Source organism: Perognathus longimembris, chromosome 10 (assembly GCF_023159225.1).
Source record: "Perognathus longimembris pacificus isolate PPM17 chromosome 10, ASM2315922v1, whole genome shotgun sequence".
NCBI classification, from domain to species: domain Eukaryota; kingdom Metazoa; phylum Chordata; class Mammalia; order Rodentia; family Heteromyidae; genus Perognathus; species Perognathus longimembris.
In genome coordinates, this window is record NC_063170.1 from 1,711,128 (window position 1) to 1,732,631 (window position 21,504).

General features: G+C 62.9%; 1 protein-coding gene across 1 annotated transcript; it reads left to right on the forward strand.

The window, feature by feature from the left end:
* The first annotated feature begins 3,595 nt into the window (after positions 1–3,595).
* C10H16orf95 (chromosome 10 C16orf95 homolog) lies at positions 3,596–11,905 on the forward strand. Its single transcript, XM_048355458.1, has 7 exons — positions 3,596–3,609; positions 4,676–4,748; positions 5,283–5,423; positions 7,497–7,643; positions 8,157–8,193; positions 11,190–11,400; positions 11,881–11,905. Exons 1-7 carry the CDS (start codon positions 3,596–3,598, stop codon positions 11,903–11,905), a joined length of 648 nt encoding a protein of 215 aa, XP_048211415.1.
* The last annotated feature ends 9,599 nt before the right edge of the window (positions 11,906–21,504 follow it).

Genomic DNA, 21,504 nt, shown 5'->3' on the forward strand with positions numbered 1-21,504 from the left:
ATTTTTGACCTTTATATGTTGAGTAATTATTTGGTTTTAGTTACATAATGTAGGGTCGCTCACCAAAACCTGTGGGCAATACCATTTGAGAAGTTTTTGGTTTACAGACCTGGTCTCTACTGTCTCCCCCTCCCCCCACCTTAACAGTCATATATCAGGGAGATCATGCCCCTTTGTTTTCTGTGTTCTAGGCTTGTCTCGCTCAACATTATTTGTTCAAGTTTTGACCATTTCCCTGCAAATAACAATATTTCACCATTCCTAATCGCTATGTAGTATTCCATTGTGTATAGGTACCATATTTTTTTGATCCATTCATCTGTGGAGGGGCATCTGGATTATTTCCATATTTTGGCTATTGTAAATTGTGCAGCGATAAACATGAAAGTGAAGATGTCTTTTTGATATCTTGAGGCCTGTTGTTCAGGATAGATGCTTAGGAGTGGAATGGCTGGGTCATAAGGTAGGTCTATGTTGAGCTTTTTGAGGAACCTCCATACTGTTCTCCAAAGTGGCTGTACTAATTTGCACTCCCACCAACAATGGAGAAGGGTTCCTCTTTCCCCGCACCCCCTCCAGCATTTGTTGTTGCCTGAGTTCAGAGTATAGGCCATTCTAACTGGGGTGAGGTGGTATCTCAGGGTTGTTTTTATTTGCAATTCCTTTACTGCCAGGGATGTTGAACATTTCCTCATATGCTTCTTTTCCATTTTTATCTCTTCTCTTGTGAAGTCTCTCTTTAGGTCCTTTGCCCATTTCCTAATTGGTTTATTGGGCTTGGAGGGGCTTAGTTTTCTGAGTTCTCTGTAGATGACAGATATTAGGCCTTTGTCTGTTGCTGTGCTGGTAAAGCTCCTTTCCCATATGGTTGGCTGTCTTTCTAGTTTGGTGGCTATGTCCTTAGCTGTGCAGAAACTTTTGTAGTAGTCCCATTTGTCAAGTCTCTCCCCTATCTGTTGTGCCCCTGGGACTCTATTCAGGAAGTTCCTTCCTGTGCCTATAAGTTCTAGTGTCTTTCCTACTCTGTCCTTCAGTAGTTTCAAGGACTCAGGTCTGATATTGAGGTCCTTGATCCATTTTGAGTTGATCTTGGTGCATGGTGATAGGCTTGGGTCTACTTTGAGTTTTCTGCATGTGGCTGCCCAGTTCTCCCAGCACCAGTAGTTGAAGAGGCTTTGTTTATCCCATTGTATGTCTTTAGATCCTTTGTCGAATATCAGCTGACTGTAAGAGTGCGGTTTTATTTCTGGGTCTTCAATTCTAATCCATTGGTCTTCAGGTCTGTTTTTATACCAATACCAGGCTGTTTTTGTTATGATGGCTCTGTAGTAGAGCTTCAAGTCTGGTATGGTGATACCTCCTGCACTGCTTTTTTTGCCTAGTGTAGGTAGCCAGGGATTTTTGGTTCTTTTCTGGATTAGTGTGCCGTGGGATCCAAGCGAGAGACGCATGCAAGTGCGCTGCAGGGCAGCCAGGCCCCTGCTCTGAGTACTGCAGCGGGCAGCATTTCTCCTGGCGGGTAGCGCTCTCTTCCTTGTTCTGTCTCCGGCCTTCGGAGGCAGGGAGGAGTGTCCTTTGGTTGGACAGCCTGTGTCGTGATGGATTTACTCTTCTGCTTCTGTCCCGCTGGGCCTCGGTTCTCATTTGCCTTCGGTGAGGCAGCAAGTTCACTTCAGAGTTTATAGACAGGGCTAGTTTGCCAATAGGATTATACCAACTGCACGAACAGTGTCGCAGAGTTCCAGCTGACACAATCCTTGGCCAACCTGCTACCCTTGGTCCTTTTAATTTTAGCCATTCTTGGGACGAATGGGCAGTGGGTAGCTATTCTTTACCTGAAGGAACAAGAGGACGTCCAGGTGATGAGAGCTGGAGGTTCCGGGAGTGCACGAGCACATTTCCTATGCCTTGCTGGGTCACAGTGATGTTTTGGGGACTCAGGGAACAATGGAAAGAGCCGAGAAGCCATACTCTCACACACTCTCATGTGGGGTCACTGCTGAAGTACTGGCATCATAAGATGGAGGCACTGCCCAGTGGCCTGGGTGCTGGCCAGGAGAGAGTGCATAGTGAGTAGTGGCTGGAGGCCGGGCCCTGCTCTATGGTCATAGAGCCAGAGTGCGAGCAGGGCCGGGGGCATCCTGTCTGCCCAGCGAGTGGAATATGGTGCACTGAGAGGCTCCCCATTGAGCAGGGGTTGCTGAAGATAGTCTGGGCAAATACTGATTTTAGCCAGGAGTATTAGAGTCAGCTCGAAAGTCTCTGAGAAGTGGAGAAGGTCAAACTTCCCCCAAGGAATACAAATTGGAGTTTGAGATAACTTTAGGAACATTAATGGGGGCTGGAAGCACTGGATTTCTATTTCAGCAAGTGCCCAAGGCCCATAGAGGAAGGAAGGTGGAGCTCAGGAGAGGGGCAGGGGGCAGCCAGAGTGTTCCAGGGGCACTCTGACTCCCTAACGACCACTGTGTGGACCTTGAAGCCCCAGGCTGCTCAAGAAATGCCCTTTCCCTAGAAAGGCACAAACGGTGCCCTCGATACCGCCTGTAGGAATGCAACTGATTGAGCCCAGTGCTCGCTCTCCCCCCCTCCCCCTCCCTCCCCCTCCCACCCCTCTCCCCCTCACTAGATCTCATGGAAGGAAGGGCTTCAAACAGAACCCGGGGCTGGGCCTGACCTGATGGCTCGCACTTGTGATTAATCCGAGCTGCTCAGGAGGCTGAGGGTCGGGGCCGGAAGCCAGGCTGGGCAGGGAAGCCCGTGAGCCGCTCCAATGAGCGGAGGCGCGGCCCGGCTGGTGGAGCACCGGCCCGGAGTGAGGGAGCTCAGGGACGGCGCCGGGGTGGAGCTCACGGGGCCCCGCCGTGGGAAGTGAAGTGTCCAGCGTGTTGGGTGGGGACGGGAGGTGAGAGCGGGGAGGGCGGGGGAGGGGGCGAGGTGGCCCCCAAAGGAAGCGTCCTCTCCACTGGACTGTCCCCGGAGCCCCTCCGGACATCACCTCTGCAATGACAAAGATGCGCACACCGAGACCTCCCGCCCCGCGCGCCCCCCCGCGCGCCCCGCGGCCGCTCCCACCTCTCTCTCTCTCTCCTCGCAGGCGGCCGAGACCCCGACCCCGGCGCCCCTCGGCCCGTCCGCCGGAAGTGGTGAGTGGCGCCGTCCCCCGCTCCGGGCCGCGGGCTCGGGGAGGGCCCCCGGTGGGCGGGCGTTCCACGCCCGGGGCCAATCCGCCGCCAGGTGCGCGGGCCCGGTGGGCGGGGCGCGGGGCGCGCGGGGCGCGGGCGGCTGTTGGGGGCCGCGGTGCACGCCGGGCCGGGGGTGGGCCTGCGGGGCCGGCCCGAGCGGCCGCCCGGCGCCATGCTCGCTCGCGAGGGCCCCGCTCGTCGGCACCGCCGCCCCGCCGCCACCGAGCCGCCGTGGGCCCGGCCCCGGGCGGCGGGGCGCCCGGTGACCGGCGAGGGCCATGGCGGGCGCGGCGGGCGGCTCCGGACCCCAGCCGGGTGGGGGCCCCGGCAGCGGGGGCCGCCCGCAGCCGCGCTCGTGAGGGACCGCCCCGGGCCGCGTACCCGGAGATGTCAGGGCCGGGCCTGCCGGCATGGACGGATCCAGGTACGGGCCGCCCCGCGCCCGCGGCGCCTCTCCCCGCCCGGCTCCGGACGCTCGCGCGCCCCTGCGGGCGTCCCGGTGCCCTCTGAGCCGCCGCGACGAGGCGGGAGCGGAGGCCGGAGGCCGGGGTCGAGGCTCTGACCGACCTCCTGCCAGGCTGGGCTGTGGCGGGGGGCCCCCGAGAAAGCGTCCCCGACGGGCCTACCCGGGAGGGGGCGTGGCCACGGCAGGCCCCGCCCCGCCCGCCCCGCTCCCGGGGCGGTGACCATGGCGGTTAGTTAGTATTGCTTGCGCCCCGGGAGCTGCCCGTTAGCCTTCTTTTGATCAAGGCCGGCACCCCCGCCCCTGACTGTGGTGGTGACTGGGGATCGAGAGCCTCAGATGTGCCCGCTTGGGCCGGCTTGGAACTGTGATCCTCAGACCTCAGCCCGGGAACACAGGTATAAGCCGTCAGCCTGGCCCACCATCCCGTGTTGACAGGATTTTTATTTAACACTGCACTAGCTTATGGGTGTCCAGTAAAAGCATCCGAGGTAGGTGGTTGGCAGTCCTGTGTGTGTGTGTGCCGGGAGAGTGAGCTCACAGACGCTAGGCAGGCACTCTTAAGTCATGCCTCTAGCCCTAGACACAGGTCGTTTCTGAGATAAGGGCTCACACTTGGGCCTCAGTCCACCTTTTTGGGGCTCCCGTAGCAGTTAGGATAACGAGCGCACATCACCGTGTGTTGAGGGGAGGTCCCATGCCCAGGCTGGCCTGGAACCATGACTCTTCCAAAGTAGCTTCCAAAGTAGGTAGGGCGACAGGTGTGAGCCGGAGGCAGCCCCAGGTCCTAGAACGTTCTCTGCAGGTTGTACCTCCGTCAGATGGAGTGTAAACTGACCCTGGAGTGCACGGAGCCCCGTGGGTGTCTGGGAGCCCCAGGCACTTGAGTGAGCCCCCCCCCCCTTGTGCTGTGCCTGCCTCCCCTTTTCCCGGGCTCCAATGGTGGCCCTTCTGCTCCTGGGCTTCTGTGCTGACAGTTCCAGTAGAGCTGGCTCCAGGCCACACGGAGCCCCCAGCCTTAACCCAGAGCCTCCCTGTTGTTTTCTAGGAAGAGCACATTTCAGACTTTTGGGAAAGAAGTGTGCCTCACGGGTCATTCGGTAAGCAAGCCCGTCGTCACCTGTCCCGGCCCCATGGGTGGCGGGAGGGGCGGATGAGGCTTCAGAGGCGGTGCCTCCTGAGAGGCTACGCCAGCCAGGGAGGCGTGCGGTCAGGGGCCATCACCCAGCCCTAAATCTCTTTGAAGGGCCAGCCCTTCCCCCTGTGTCCCCAAAACCCCACACTGAGTCTAGACACCCAGAAAAACCAACATGGCCCCCGGGACCTGCTCTGGCCGTCAGCATCTTCACCTGCCCCAGTGGTGACAAAGGCCAGGCCCAGAGCACCGTAGTTGGGGTCCCTCGTGCCTCTAGGGTGGGCTGGGCTCTGCCGTGGCCCGGAGACTTGTGCACGGTGAGGTGGTGGGAAGTGGCGGAGACTCCCTCCGCCCCGGTGCGGTGCGCAGGCTCTGGCGCCGCCCTCTAGGCGGAGCCTGGGCCCGTCCCACCTGCAGAAGCCGCCGGGCACTACTGTTGGCGTGCTGGCTCGGTACACGCTGGCCTCACGCCGACCCGTCTCTTCTGGCTCTTTCGTAGCTATGCCCCAGCATGCAGACTGTTCTCAAAGAGTGCATCTGCTGTGAGTGCCACATCGGATTCGGGGGCCACCTGCCCGTGCCCAGGGCCGAGGCAGCCCTGCCTTACTGGGTCCCGCGGACCCTGCGGCCCCAGAAGCAGGTAGGTGGACTGCCCGGGCCTGCTCTGCGGGGTGGACGTCAGGGGGCCCAGCGCCTCCCTGGACCCCAGGTGTTGGGTGAGTGAAATTCAAAACGTCTTGGGGAGGGTGTGCCGTTGGAGCAGGTGTTGAAAGCCTGTGCTCGCGGACGCGCGCCGGGTACGAGACAGGCTGCTCACGCGCGAGGCGCGCCGCGCTCTCACGGACGCGTGCTTCTCTCCAGCGGCACGGCGGGGGGACGGCCGGAGCGCGCGCGCACAGCACACAGCTTGGAGGGCATGCTCGTGGGCGCTTGTGACTCGCCCGCCGCGCGCACACCGCGCCCCCAGGCAGCCGCTCATCTGCTTTCTGTTGCCTCGGCTCCGCTTGCGTGTCTCGCACGTGTCTGGATGGCTTCTTTCGGTCCACGTTGTACGCGCGGTTCATTTTCTTTTCAACCAGTAGCACTGGGGTGGGAACTCAGGGCCTTCCACCTGCTAGCAGGTGCGCGGCTACTTGAAGTGCATCTTCCGCCCTTGTTCCTTTGATTGGTTTTGAGGTTGTGTCTTGATTTTTGCCCAGGTCAGCCTGAACTGTGTTGCTCCTGTCTATGCTTTCCACCAGAGCTGGGGTGGTAGGTACCTGCCACGCCCCACTTCTGATTGGCTGAGATTGGGTGTTGAGAACGTTTTGCGGGCCTGGCCTTGAGGTCAGATCCTCCCGATCGCAGCCTCCTAAGTAGTTAGGGTTGCGGCCACGAGCTACCTGCCCCGCTCGGCGCTCATTTTTCCGGCTGAGTAGTATTTTGTCATAGGAATAGACCGCAGCTCATGTCTCGATCTGGTCCATGGAGACCCTTTCCACTTTCATCGGTCCCTTGCGGGGCCTTGGTGGGCCTGTGCGCGAAGGACACCTGCTTCCTGTCTTGGGCAGTAGCTGGGAGTGGGGTTGCTCGGCGCTGCTGTCGGCGTGCGCTTCACTCTTGCCAGCTGTTTCCGGCGCCTGGGTACCTCCTTACCTTCCCGTCAGCCGCTTGCCAGGGCCCGCCTCCTTCCTGCTGCTGCTCCCGGCTGCCAGTGTGTCCACCTGTCGCCTTGGTAACAGATGCGCCCCTCCTGTGGTTCTGGTGTGCGCTTCTGCAGTCGGCGTCGGGAATGTGTCCGTGTGCTTTTGCTGTCGGCATGAGGCGTTTCGCCCATTACCCAAGTTGGGTTTTGTGTTACAGGGTTTTGAGACTTCCCTGTGTGCTGTTTCGGAAGTTCCTCTTGTAAACGTGTCCGTGGCGTTGGCTTGGCTTGCTGTTCTCTTACCAGGATCTTTCAAAGAGAGAAGTTTCTGGTTTTGATCAAATCCAGTTGAGCGGTTTGGTCCTTTCTGCGCCTTGCTTAGCTGAGCCCACCGGACCTCTTGGGACTCAGGTGGGGCAAGAAGCGGCTGCATGGGGGCACCCCCAGCCTGCCCTCCGCGATGCTGCCTCAGCGCCCACAGCCTTGGGGGCCCAGCGAGGCGAGGCCGCCCTCCTGCCCTGGGCCCCCCGCGCCTCTGGCCGGAGCTGGGTGGTGAGCGGCGTGGGCAGGAGGGCGCCAAGCTCCCCGCCACGCGGCGGCTGCGGTGGACAGGAGCTCACTGAGTGTGGCTGACGAGGTGGGCCGGGCCCGGGAAAACCAAACAGCCCCCAAAGAGCCGCCTAGCGTGATGGTGCCCGCTGTGGAGGCCCTGCCAGCGGTGCTCGGCGCCCCCGGGGTCTCGTGACACTGCCTGAAATGCACGCATCCTCCCGGGGGTGCACTGCTGGGTTTTGTGTCAGAACGCCAGCCCGGCGTCTCCTAGCCCAGCACTCAGGTGCCCGAGGACCCCAGCGGGAGGCCTGAGGCCGAGGACAGGGCCAGTTCTCCTGTCCCTGCCCATGGAGAGGGTGCTCTGTGGCCCACCTCGGGGATGCCATGCGGCGGGGGGGGGGGGCTTTCCGCCCCGGGAGGTTGGGCATGTGTTCAGGAGGGGCAGAGGGGTCCTGCGGGCCCCGAGGCGCAGACCGATGGGGTGGGATGAGCTGGTCCCTTTTTCCTCTTGAGTCTTCTCTTCCCTTCCTCCGGTAGATCCCAAAGATGGTGCGGCTCTGTGTCCCCAGGGCCGTTAGGACATGCCCCTGCCTATGCCACAGCTTTGGGGGTCGCCTCCCTGCGCCCTGGGTTCAGGCTGCGATGCCCTACTGGGTGCCCCGGGGGCTGAGGACACGGAAGAAGGTAAGGAGGCGGCTCACGGGGTAGTGAGGGCTGGATGGGGGGGCCTGGGAATTTCCCTCACAAGGCCAGGGCCCCCGGCAGCTGTGGCCAGGCGAGGGGGGGCGGCTGTGCGAGGCTGGGCCCCTTTCCCCGGGAAGGACGGCTTGTCCGGCTCCCTGCCGGCCCTTCCTCCTCCCCCTCCCCTCCTCAAGGCCTCCTCCTTCCTCTTCCTCCCTTCCCTTGCCCTTCCCCACTCTCTAGTCCTGCCCAGGCTCCTGTGGAAGTTGCAGGAGGGGCCGTCTCCCAGCTCTTCTGTGCTCTGGCTCTGGTTCTCTCTGGCTACCTCCAAGCTGCAGTCCCGGGCCGCACTGCCAGGACCTGCCAGCCTGGCTCGCCCCAGCCCCGGGGGCCTGCGGGGTCCTCCCTCCTTCCTCTTCCCCAACTCCACTGAGGAACACGTCCCCAGCATGGAGACCTCAGGCCACCCCCTTCCCAGACTCCCTGGTGACAGTAGCTGGCATTCTTGTCTTGTAGGTAGTGAAGAGGCAGTGGAGTTTTAAAGGCATGAAAGGTAATGGTATCTCCTGCCCGGGGGGGGGGGGGCGGGCCCCATGAGCTCCGGGGTGTGGTGGGACAGGAGGGCTCCTTCCACCCACACCCGAGCCCCGCCCCTGCCAGACACCGCCAGTCACCTGGTCTCTTCCCAATGATTGAAGCTGGGGTTGGGGGAACGTCTGAAGTGCTCTTCAGTTCATGATGTGTGCACGCGTCTGTGATGTGTATGTTACGACTTCATACGTCTCCTGCATCTTCCTTAGGTATTCATGCTAATGGAGCCAAGGCACATTCCTTCCACGCAGTGTCTGCTTGTTGGAAAGCGTGTCCTTGTGCTCACAGACCGTGACTTTAGGTAGACACAGTGTGTGCCCCCAGCACAGTGCACACTCAGCATTTCCCTGTGACTTCCCGTCTGTGCAGTGGGGGTTGGACTTGATCTTGAAGGTGGTTTCCAGCTGAGGGCTGGCATCGTGTCGGCCCCTGTGCGTGCGGTGCCACTGTGCGGTGGCACTGTGCACTGTGCGGTGCATAGCGGTCAGTCCTCTGCAATGCACTGGTGTTCTGGGCAGCACCCCCGGGGGTGGGGAGGGGAACCACCAGCGGGCACTGTCAGTGGTGCAGGAAGGTGCGAGCTCATTCCAGGTCGTGAGGGCGTCGGTGGTCACAGGCTTTAAGTAAAGCACGTGCCTCGGGCAGGACAGCCGTGCGCATGCTCTGTGCACCGCCCGTGGGATCTTCCATGGTGAGTCCTGAAGCTGGCTCGTGGCTCTGGGTAGGAGGAGGGACACAGTGGGGTGTTCCTGAGGAATGGAGCTGCGAGCCCCATGAATGGGCCCGAGATAGACAGGTTGAGTGCCCCAAGACAGCTCCTGGAGTACACGTCCTGGTGAAGCTCTCACGTGGGACTCCATTAGTGCACCGTGGCAAAACCAGAGCCCGGTCTGGCATAGTGGGGGCAGGCTGGAGGTGAGTTCAAGGTGACGGGGAGAAGGGAAGGTGAAGAGAGGCTCAGGGCCCTTTACAATAGGGAGGTTGGTAAGGACAAAGCAGAAAGCTTTAGGCTACGTCAAGGGGCAGGTGAGGGGCAATGGTGGAAAACCTCTCCAGTGGTAGGAGACATTGGTCTACAAGCCCATTAATCCGTTATCGCTTATTTTGGCTTTGAGTACTTGGTGTCATTAGGGAAAGCTAAACGGGCTCACCTGTCGTGGCCACCGGCAATGCCCCTCCCTGAGAGGAGAGGAGGCTCACCTCACGCAGATGGCGAGCTGGGGGCGGTGACTCAGGGCTGCCATCCAGCTCTGGGGGAGGCAGTGGGAGGAGACTTTTCATCTGCGGCTGGCCCAGGCACAAGTGTGAGGCTCGACATCAGACGTAAGCTAAAGATAATAGGGCTGGGGACGTGGCTGGAGTGGTAAAGCCCTTGTTGAGCTGGCAGGTGCAAAGCCCTGAGTTTAAATCCTAGAACTGCCAAAAAAAAGGGAAAAAGTAAACACTTGGTTTATTGTTACTACATCTAACAGTTAATGTTTTTAAAAACTAGTGTTAAATTTTACTCCAATCTTCGTTTTGCAGTTTAAGATGATTTTTTATTTTTTTTTGTCAGTCATGGGGTTTGAACTCAGGCCCTGGGCCTTGTCCCTAAGCCCTTGTGTGCAAGACTAGTGCTCTGCCACTTGAGCCACCGGTCCACTTCTGGCCTTTTTGGGGGGGTAGTTAATTGGATATAAGAATCTCACAGACTGTTCTGCCAGGGCTGGCTTTGAACCGTAATCCTCATATCTCAGCCTCCTAAATAGCTAGGATTAGAGATGTGAGCCACTGGTTTCTGGTATTTGTTTTCTTTTTGAGATGGGTTCCTGATGTTGTGTGTAGGCCGTTCTCCAACTCTTGGGCTCAAGGGTTCCTCCTCCTCCTCCTCCTCTCAAGCTTAGTAGGATTAGGTAGGCTATGTTTGCAGCTTTATTGAAGCGAGGAGACAGGCAGATGAGGAGGTGAGTCTCACTGCGCCTAGGGTGTTGCTTTCTCAAGCTTCAAGTAGAGTGATTGAAGCTTGAGGCTTTAGCTCAACCCATTTCTGTGTTTTGAAAAATTCTTAATTGTTATTATAAAGTGGAAGACAGTGGGGTTACAGTTGCATGAGTCAGGTAATGAGCGCATTTCTTCTTAGACAGCGTGGCCTCTGTTTTTAAGGCACTTTTTGGAGTGCTGGATGTGCTTTACCGCCGAGCCCCACCCCCAGCCCTGAAAGTTCATTCTCAGTGTGCGGTGGTGCTGAGCAGGTGCTCCCCACTTGAGCCATCGACGCCCCTTTTCTTTTGCATTAGGCTCTTTTTCAGGTAGTCTTGTGGGACGAGCCACGAACTGTGGTCTCCCTCTGTGCTGGCTGGCGTGAGTCCGGGACTGGCACCGAGCTGCATGTCCTCGGCCCAGTCTCCACGTGGGTGTGTTGGCAGGCTAGAGGCCTCAGGCCGGTCACAGGCGAGACCACTCGGGTTTGTTCTCAGGCCAGACACTGAGGTTCTTCTTAGGTTAGATCACTCGGGTTCCCAGGCTAGACCATCACACACAGGAGGAGATGCAGATGTCAGTGCCGCGGGCTCTGACGTACCCTCTGGGGCCGTGTCTGTGGTTCTCCCGTGGAGGGGGTACCCCCGCCTGGTACCCCGTCACAGGCTCACAGAGCCCAGCTGCTTTCCGTCAGCCCAGGGTCTCGCCTCGCCCGTCCATTGATCCATTCTGGTTTCATTGGATCCTCCCCCCTCCCCCCGTCTCAAACCCAAACCAAAGCCAAGGGGCCCGTCCGTCAGTCCCGGCTGGACCTCACGTCCTCCAGAACAGCCCAGGGTGCTACTCCGAAGGGCAGATTCGGGCACACCATGGCACATCACAAGCTGGCCACACGCACTTCCTCTTGGCAACCGTGGGTGCAGTGTCCCAGAGCCCTACAGGCTCCTGTGGGTTGTGTCTCGCCCTGTCCCCTGTCCTCAAGCCCCTTCTCGCCCCCAGAGCGCCGCTTACTGGAGGCCTCTCGGCACAAGCGCTGGCGGATCTGCGGAGACAGGCGCCTCCTGCTCAAGTGGCAGCACCTCCAGGCTCTTCACCAGGACAAGCCGCTGGCGCTGAGGAGGGCGGCCAGCCCCCCCGCCCCGCCCCCGCCCCTCAGCCTCAGCTTCCTCACCTTCCTGCAGGCCATCCTCAGGGCCCTTGTGGCTATTCGGTGAGCACTCGGCCTCTGAGGAACGGGCCTAGCCATGCCCACTTCCGAACGCCGGCCCCTCCCTCGAGCCCCTGACCACCCCTCCCTTACCCACTGCTCTGTCTCAGAGCGCCCAGCGCTCAGGACCAAGGTAGATGTCCTGTCTGGCCGGGTTGTGCGGGGTGTCCAGTTATGTCCCTCAAGCCAAACCCCAGCGTGCCTTGGGCCTGGCAGACATGGGGATGGGAGAGCCGTCTCGGGGCCCTGCCCCCCCACCCCCAGCCCCCCGGGAGCTAGGGACAGGGTGGCATGGGGTGGAGGAGCTTTGCTTCTGGAGCCGAACGGCTGTGGCTTCCTCTCCTTGCACCCCTTGCCCAGGCCGGCGAGCAGGGGGCTCTTCCCCTGCAGCGGTTGGGGGGCTCCCCAGCGTCCCCATGTTGGGAACTGATGCGGCTCAGACCGGCTCTGGCTGCTCCCCTCCCTGCCCCCCGGTCTCCTCAGCCCCCAGGTGCAGCGGGCAACCTGAGGCCCTACGGTGGCCTCGTGTTCCAGTCTCAGTCTGGGGCAGGTCCTAGCGCCACCCTTTCCTTTGCTTTCTAGCCAGTTATTTTGGGTTTGAAGTTGGAATCTTGAGCGAAGAACACCAGGGGAGCGCCAGTCACTGCCGCGAGATCGGGAGCGCCAGGGCCGCGGAGCTGCGGCGCCCAGGGTTCTCGCCAAGGCCACGCCGTCCCCGGGGCTCCCGGTAGCCAGCTGGGGGGAATTCAGATGGGATTTGGTTATGAAAGCAGTTAATAAATATTATTTGTGAAACTCCAAGCGGGCCGCTTTTTACAAAGGGCTGTTTTCTTGAGTGGAGGAGGGACCTCAGGGAGATGGAGAGGAGCCCTCCGCCGCCGCGCACCGAGCTGGTGGCTTTTGACCTGTGTTCAGTGTGTCGCGACTGCCACCACGGTCTAATTGGAGGACATTTAATCACCCCACAGATGGTGTCTCCCCGTCTCCCCCCGAACGCCCCCAACGCCTTGACTGGCGTGCGTCCCCCCGCGGCTGGGTTTGCCTGCTGGCCCCCTTCCCGCAGCCGCGTACCCTGCAGGGCACGCCCCCCCCCCCGCCCCTGCACGAGAGCGGGGCCCGCTGCTCCACGCCGGCACAGCTCCCGTGGGCTCTTGGGGCGCCCTCACGTACTTCCACGGCTGCTTAGGAAGCAGCCCCGAGGACGGAGTCGAGGCCTCGCGCGGGCGGGGCGGGGGGCCCCACCCCTCTGCCACGTGCCCGGCCGCGGAGGCCTCGCAGGGTGACGGCGCCTGCGTGGCAGTGCTCTGCCTCTGTTCCGGGGCGAAGGGGCGTTTGGCAGGGCATCGCCGACCCTACCCAGAGGGGTCCTGGGGAGCGGCCCCGGGTCCTGCGGCTGGTCTTGGCGTACGTGGCGGTGAGGTTATGTAGGAAGCCTGGCGGGGACCGGGGGGGACTGACGGCCGCCACCCCTGGGCCTTCAGGCATCCTCACTGGGAGGCGGGGCCTTGGTGCCACCAGAGGGCGCTGTGCACAAGGCTCTGGAGTGGCAGGCGTGCTGCAACCGCTCAGAGATGCGCTGCTGTTGCCATAGCAGCTCAAAGCAGGGAGTCAGCCCCCCAAACACCTGGCCTCCTCACCTCCCCGTCCACCCCAACCCCCTACACCCCACCTCTCACTTCTCAGCCCTCCCACCCGTCCGCTTCCTGCCCCGTCTCTCCTCCCCTACCCCTAAGTGAGCCGTGAGCTTGCAGGTGAGCCCTGCTGGGAGCGGTTCACACAGCCGCCTGAGGAAGGGAGCCGCGCGCGGCCACTGTACCCGCTGCACACCGCCTGAGCAAGGGAGCCGCACGCTGCACACCGCCTGAGCAAGTGAGCCGCACGCGGCCACTGTACCCACTGCACACCGCCTGAGCAAGGGAGCCGCACGCGGCCACTGTACCCACTGCACACCGCCTGAGCAAGGGAGCCGCACGCGGCCACTGCACCCGCTGCACACCGCCTGAGCAAGGGAGCCGCACGCGGCCACTGTACCCACTGCACACCGCCTGAGCAAGGGAGCCGCACGCGGCCACTGCACCCGCTGCACACCGCCTGAGCAAGGGAGCCGCACGCGGCCACTGTACCCACTGCACACCGCCTGAGCAAGGGAGCCGCACGCGGCCACTGCACCCGCTGCACACCGCCTGAGCAAGGGAGCCGCACGCGGCTACTGTACCCGCTGCACACCGCCTGAGCAAGGGAGCCGCACGCGGCCACTGTACCCACTGCACACCGCCTGAGCAAGGGAGCCGCACGCGGCCACTGCACCCGCTGCACACCGCCTGAGCAAGGGAGCCGCACGCGGCCGCCGAACCCACTGCACACCGCCTGAGCAAGGGAGCCGCACGCTGCACACCGCCTGAGCAAGGGAGCCGCACGCGGCCACTGTACCCGCTGCACACCGCCTGAGCAAGGGAGCCGCACGCGGCCGCTGTACCCGCTGCACACCGCCTGAGCAAGGGAGCCGCACGCGGCCGCCGAACCCACTGCACACCGCCTGAGCAAGGGAGCCGCACGCGGCCACTGTACCCGCTGCACACCGCCTGAGCAAGGGAGCCGCACGCGGCTACTGTACCCGCTGCACACCGCCTGAGCAAGGGAGCCGCACACGGCCGCCGTACCCACTGCACACCGCCTGAGCAAGGGAGCCGCACGCGGCCACTGTACCCGCTGCACACCGCCTGAGCAAGGGAGCCGCACACGGCCGCCGTACCCACTGCACACCGCCTGAGCAAGGGAGCCGCACGCGGCCACTGTACCCGCTGCACACCGCCTGAGCAAGGGAGCCGCACGCGGCCACTGTACCCGCTGCACACCGCCTGAGCAAGGGAGCCGCACGCGGCCACTGTACCCGCTGCACACCGCCTGAGCAAGGGAGCCGCACGCGGCCGCCGAACCCACTGCACACCGCCTGAGCAAGGGAGCCGCACGCGGCCACTGCACCCGCTGCACACCGCCTGAGCAAGGGAGCCGCACGCGACCACTGTACCCGCTGCACACCGCCTGAGCAAGGGAGCCGCACGCGGCCACTGTACCCGCTGCACACCGCCTGAGCAAGGGAGCCGCACGCGGCCACTGTACCCGCTGCACACCGCCTGAGCAAGGGAGCCGCACACGGCCGCCGTACCCACTGCACACCGCCTGAGCAAGGGAGCCGCACGCGGCCACTGTACCCGCTGCACACCGCCTGAGCAAGGGAGCCGCACGCGGCCGCCGAACCCACTGCACACCGCCTGAGCAAGGGAGCCGCACGCGGCCACTGTACCCGCTGCACACCGCCTGAGCAAGGGAGCCGCACACGGCCGCCGTACCCACTGCACACCGCCTGAGCAAGGGAGCCGCACGCGGCCACTGCACCCGCTGCACACCGCCTGAGCAAGGGAGCCGCACGCGACCACTGTACCCGCTGCACACCGCCTGAGCAAGGGAGCCGCACGCGGCCACTGTACCCGCTGCACACCGCCTGAGCAAGGGAGCCGCACGCGGCCACTGTACCCGCTGCACACCGCCTGAGCAAGGGAGCCGCACACGGCCGCCGTACCCACTGCACACCGCCTGAGCAAGGGAGCCGCACACGGCCGCCGTACCCACTGCACACCGCCTGAGCAAGGGAGCCGCACGCGGCCACTGTACCCGCTGCACACCGCCTGAGCAAGGGAGCCGCACGCGGCCACTGTACCCGCTGCACACCGCCTGAGCAAGGGAGCCGCACGCGGCCACTGTACCCGCTGCACACCGCCTGAGCAAGGGAGCCGCACGCGGCCACTGCACCCGCTGCACACCGCCTGAGCAAGGGAGCCGCACGCGGCCACTGTACCCGCTGCACACCGCCTGAGCAAGGGAGCCGCACGCGGCCGCCGAACCCACTGCACACCGCCTGAGCAAGGGAGCCGCACGCGGCCGCCGAACCCACTGCACACCGCCTGAGCAAGGGAGCCGCACGCGGCCGCCGAACCCACTGCACACCGCCTGAGGAAGGGAGCCGCACGCGGCCACTGTACCCGCTGCACACCGCCTGAGCAAGGGAGCCGCACGCGGCCGCCGAACCCACTGCACACCGCCTGAGCAAGGGAGCCGCACGCGGCCACTGTACCCACTGCACACCGCCTGAGCAAGGGAGCCGCACGCGGCCACTGCACCCGCTGCACACCGCCTGAGCAAGGGAGCCGCACGCGGCCGCCGAACCCACTGCACACCGCCTGAGCAAGGGAGCCGCACGCGGCCGCCGAACCCACTGCACACCGCCTGAGCAAGGGAGCCGCACGCTGCACACCGCCTGAGCAAGGGAGCCGCACGCGGCCACTGCACCCGCTGCACACCGCCTGAGGAAGGGAGCCGCACGCGGCCACTGTACCCGCTGCACACCGCCTGAGCAAGGGAGCCGCACACGGCCGCCGAACCCACTGCACACCGCCTGAGCAAGGGAGCCGCACACGGCCGCCGAACCCACTGCACACCGCCTGAGCAAGGGAGCCGCACGCGGCCACTGTACCCGCTGCACACCGCCTGAGCAAGGGAGCCGCACGCGGCCGCCGTACCCACTGCACACCGCCTGAGCAAGGGAGCCGCACGCGGCCACCGCACCCACTGCACACTGCCTGAGCAAGGGAGCCGCACGCGGCCACTGTACCCGCTGCACACCGCCTGAGCAAGGGAGCCGCACACGGCCGCCGAACCCACTGCACACCGCCTGAGCAAGGGAGCCGCACACGGCCGCCGTACCCACTGCACACCGCCTGAGCAAGGGAGCCGCACACGGCCGCCGAACCCACTGCACACCGCCTGAGGAAGGGAGCTGCACGCGGCCGCCGAACCCGCTGCAGACCCGAATCCACCTGAGTACGCGTGTGCACCTGGTTAGAGTGTCCCATCAGCCCACATGTCACGCCATGCAGACGTGGCTGCTGCCTTTCACCCGTCCGCCCAAGAGGGCTGACCATGGCCATGGACCCAAGGCTTTGTGGCTTTCTAGAACGTTCCCTGAGCCTGGGTGGCACGTACCACCCTAATGTCCTTTGGAACCTTGTCTCTGTAGTGGGGTGAAGGCAACACCTCCTCCAGGTTTGTAGCCTGGCAGATCTCAGGCGTTCTTGTACTGGGTAGGCCAGGGGTGGCCGAGCTTTAAGGTAGTGCTGCCTTCTCCCCACCCCTTTGTGCAGTTTGGGAGAGAATTTAGTGCTTGGATCTAGAGGGAAACTGAGGCAGAAAGGTCAAGTGATTTGCACAAGGCTGTAGAGTGCTCATGTGCAGCCCAGGCAGGGTTCAAACCCGGGTAGCCTGGTTTAGAGCCCAGACCTCACCTGCCGCTTGTTTGTTCCAGAACCCCAGGCCTCAGGCCGGGACCAGAGTTGGGTGGAGAGCATGGAGGTCTCCTGGCTGGCCCCTGCAGCGTGCACGCTCAGCGAGTGCTTGGCCAAAGTCAACACCTGCCACGTGCTTTGGGCTGGATTTGTGCAAAGGCAGCATGCAAAAGCACGGAGTGCCAGCTGTCCCTCTCCCCAGAAAAGGAGGGGCACTAGAGGTTGTCCTCCAGTGGGGTCACATGCACAGCTCTCAGTGTGTGTCCTCCTCTGTCTCTGCGGTTCTCTGACTACCAGGACTTGGGCCTGGCACGTCTGAGCGGGCGGGACCAGCCCGGGATGCCCGCTTCTCCCAGCCCTGCCCAGCCCCTCCTGGCGGGCTCCAGCCTGGGCTACTGAGGGGCGCTCCGCCTCCTCTCCACTCTGCCCAGTTCCCAGCACACCCCGCCATCCATAGACGGAAGGGTGCTGGGGGAGCGTATGTTCACAAGTCTCGGTCTCCCTTCCCTCGGTGACTGCCCTGTCACGGGCTGGCACATACTTCCAGTCCTAAAACAAAGTAACCGGCTTTTTTTTTAAATGGTGAGATGCCAGGTGCCCAGGAGTCTCGTGTGGGGTGGGTGGGGTGAGTGTCTGCCTCACACTGAGGGGACAGTATGGATGACCTCCCCGGCCACCTCCATTCCCGTCCTGACCAAGGCCAATCTGACCAAGTGGCAACGGGGGGGGGGGGGCTCATGCCGGGGCTGGGGCACAGAAAACCCAAGGCAGGGCAGAAGCACTTTGGGGGTTCCTCTCATTGCTTTCACCACCTGTCCCCCTTGAGAGAGCTCTGGTCCCAGGGCCTGGCTGGGTAGGGGCTCTGGGGCTGCCTGGAGATGCTGAGCCCGAGAGCGGGACGCCCCGTCCAAAGCCACGCAGGACGTTCCTGGCCTCTGTGTCCAGTGACCTCCTTGCTGTGGGGTACTCTGTGCTCCCCACTAGAGGGCGAGGTGGGTGAATTTCACGTGGACCCAGCCAGGGTGAAGGTGGCTCAGTGAGGACAAAACCTTGCCATGAGCTGGAGAGGCCCGGCGTGGGCCCGGCGTGGGCCCGGCGGGGGCCCGGCGTGGGCCCGTCAGGGCGGGCGTCACGGAACCTCCGCCTGGTGCACGCGGTTCTCTCGGGTGGGTGTCCTCTTGGGGGGTCTGGAAGGCCCACCGAGTGACGGGAAACGGCCGGCTTCCCTTTGGCCATTTCCAGGAGAGACAGCCCTGTTTGCGGGCACCGTTTTCATTTTAAAACAACAAACCTCAGGCCGATGCTTGCGCGGGGGAAGGTGCTGCCATTCCGGAGGAGGCCAAGTCTAGCATTCCAGAGCGGGGAGAATTTTGTTGTCTCAGCACCAGCCAAGCAAGTGTGTGCTTTCCAGCCCCAATCCCAGCCCACAGCCCGGAGTGGGGGTGTGCGGGGGGCCGGTGGGGGGGGCTGCAGGCGTCCTCTGCCTCTCCAGCCCCAATCCCAGCCCACAGCCCGGAGTGGGGGTGTGCGGGGGGCCGGTGGGGGGGGCTGCAGGCGTCCTCTGCCTCTCCAGCCCCAATCCCAGCCCACAGCCCGGAGTGGGGGTGTGGGGGGGGCCGGTGGGGGGGCTGCAGGCGTCCTCTGCCTCTCCAGCCCCAATCCCAGCCCACAGCCCGGAGTGGGGGTGTGCGGGGGGCCGGTGGGGGGGGCTGCAGGCGTCCTCTGCCTCTCCACCCGTCGCCTGAGCTCTGTGAGGAGGGGCGCTCTGGCCCTAGGGTGCCTTGCCTTACCAGGGTCAGGCATAGTCGCCCGTGAAGGGTGGCTGTGGAGCGCCCCGTTTCCTGTGCTGTGCCTCCCTGGCCTCGGCAGCCCCTGCCCTGGGCTGCAGCACTGCCCCCACTCCTTCCAGAAGCCTCTTTGTGTTCAGAGTCAGCTACAGCAGTCTGACATGTTAAAGAAGGGCCGAGACTTTTTACACGGCGGCAATACATGACTGGTCTTCTCTGCTCCTGGGAGTCCCTCACGTCCATGAGCTGCCGAGCCCTGACCAAGCCTCCGACTCACAGCTGGCAGGACGGGCTGAGTGTGGGCGTCGCCTCTGCCCCAGCAGGCCTGGCTCCGAGAAAGCTGAAAGCAGACAAACCCTACCGCGGGGTGCTGGCAGGGGAGGAAGCCTGCAGGCCAGCCACGGGGTGGGGGGATGGGATTGGGGGAGGGAGCGAGCGGGCCCAGGGCCTGCGGGGACAGTGCTAGGCCCGGGACACGGGCCCAGGAGAGCGGAAGAAGGAGAGACTCAGACACTGACCGGGGCCGGGGGCCGGAGCTTCCTGGGCCCTTTGTGACCGTGGCCTGCACTCAGGAGGACTTGGGCCCCTGGCTGGGTGATGGACTCCCGTGTGCGCCCTCTGGTGGCCGAGGTGGGAACTGTGGAAAGGCCAGCGGGGTGCAGGTGGGAGCCCCGGGGTCCTGGCCAGCCCTGGGGGTGTGCTGGTGGACTGGCTGGCAGGAGGGGGCTGTCGGCCGAGCTGGGGAAGGCGGTGGGAACCGTCCGCTGACATCTGGGTGGCGCTGGCGGCGTCCGAGCCGGACAGCAAAGCCAGGTTAGAGTTGGCCGCTCGGGGAACGGGCGGTGGGGATGGCAGAGACTGGCAGGCCTGGTCTGGAGGAGGGGAGCCCCTGCCGTAAGTAGGGTGTCGACCGTCAGACGTCACCCCCACTCGAGGTCACATGGCAAGACTCATCCTCTAAGCCCAGAGACCCTGCCCTCCCACACTGACGATGGGTGGGGGCGGGGGGCACACACGGAACCTGCACGCCAGCTTTCAAACAAGGTTCAGATGCCATGCCATTGTGCCAGGCCTGGCAGCCACCTGCCTGGGCGGCACTGCGGGGCTCCCTCCCCGAGCCCCCGTCAGGGAGGGAGGAGGAGGAGGGCGGGGCGACGGTATTGGGGGATAGCACCCCCGGTGTTCAGTGAGGCCGTGGGAAGCTGAGCGCTCCCAGCCCCCTTTCCGGGGCGAGGGGGGGGCCCTCTGCTGGAGGGGGTGCCAGACACGCTGGTGCGATCCACCCAGCGCTCCAGTGTCTTAGGGACCACTGTCCCAAGGCCTCTGCGGGCCCCTGGGTTCAGGGAGCGGATGGGTACGGGGTGCTGGAGGGGCAGGGGTGCCGGCTCTGCTTTGGGAGGTGGTCCTCCTGGGTGCTTGGCTGTGACTCTGTCCTCAGCGTCCGGGAGCGCAGTGTGACTCTATCCTCAGGGTCCAGGGCAGCCCGTGGCTGCCCCCCGGGACGGCAGGACTCTGGGCCTGCTCCCAGGCGTGGGCTGGAGTGTACCTATGGCTCCGTGGTCTCAAAGTCCCCAAGTGTTCCAAGTGTCAGTATCCTGGGTTTTCGGGTGGCCCGTCTCTCTCTCGGGGAAGGGCTGGGCAGGGGCTGTGTGAATGCCGCCCTGTGCAGAACCCCGCCAGGGCAGCTCTCCTCCAGTCCCGGCGGTTCCCACTCCGTGCTCAGTGCTCGCCTAGGAGGTGGATCGCAACAGCAGAGGTGAGGGAATGAAGGGAGAATTATCAGGTGTTTACGAAGCACCTGGCAGGCGGGTGCCCGGGGGCAGCTGTTAAGTAAAGGCGCACGGAGCCGAATGGTGGCCATGGTCACTGGGGCTCCTCAGCTGCTCCGTGGTCTGGAGGGGGGGCCTGGTCCGCGCTGCTCACCTGACCTTGGTGGCGCGTTTCACGGGTGCCGACTGTGCTGGGGGGCGTGCCAGCCCTGGGCACTGCGGACGCCCGACGTGAGGCCTCGCAATTGGCTTCCGATGTCGCTGCAGAGTCCTGAGTCATTTAACGATCTGGGTGCTGGCATTATGCCTCATGCGCGGGCATGGGTGGCAGGTGACTAATTTCAGGGGAGCGTTCACGATGCGTGTGTTTGGGGAAGTTCCCAGCTCCGAACCCTGAGGTGCCAGAGCTGCTCAGGACCGTGTGAAACATTTCCTGTCGCTTGCGAGAAAGAAAAAAAGAGCGGCTGTTTTGTCACAGCAATTGAAGAGACATTTCACAACCAGCGCTCAGTCTGCTGGAGAATGTTTATCAAAGGCTGCAGAAGGCATATGTCTGGACATTTCCAGCACTTGCCCTAAGGGAAGGACTGGTTTGTCACCACCTGAAGAGTGATTTTATCACTTCATTTCCTAATCTGGTAATCAGCGCCCCCCCGCCCGTCTAAATATCACGACACACCTGTCCATCTACCTGTCCATCCACCCACATCACCCATACAAATATGTCTTCCTCTATTATTCACCTGCCTACCTTCCCACATCCCACTCACCCACTGCCCATCCATCTGTCCATCTATCCATCCGTCCCCATGTCCCATCCACCCATCTGTCTGTCCACTCACACCACCCATACAAATATGTCTTCCTCTAGTTGTTCACCTGCCTACCTTCCCACATCCCACCCACCCACCCATCCATCCAGCCATCCGCCCATTCATTTATCCACGTATCTATTCATCCATCTACTCATCCATTCCTTTATTCACCCCCCATCTGCCCATGTAGTCATTTCCCTACCATCTCAGCCGAGGAAGAGGCCGTGTGCTCGTCTGCTGTTCTGTGGGAGTGGGCGTGTTTCCCTCTCGCCAGGCTCTCCTTGCCTGCGCTGCACAGTGCAGATTCACCCTTGGCCTGGCCTTCCAGGCCTTGTGGTGGCCACAAGGTAGAACCTACACGGGATGTGTGCAGGAAAGACCCAGCTCCCAGTACTGC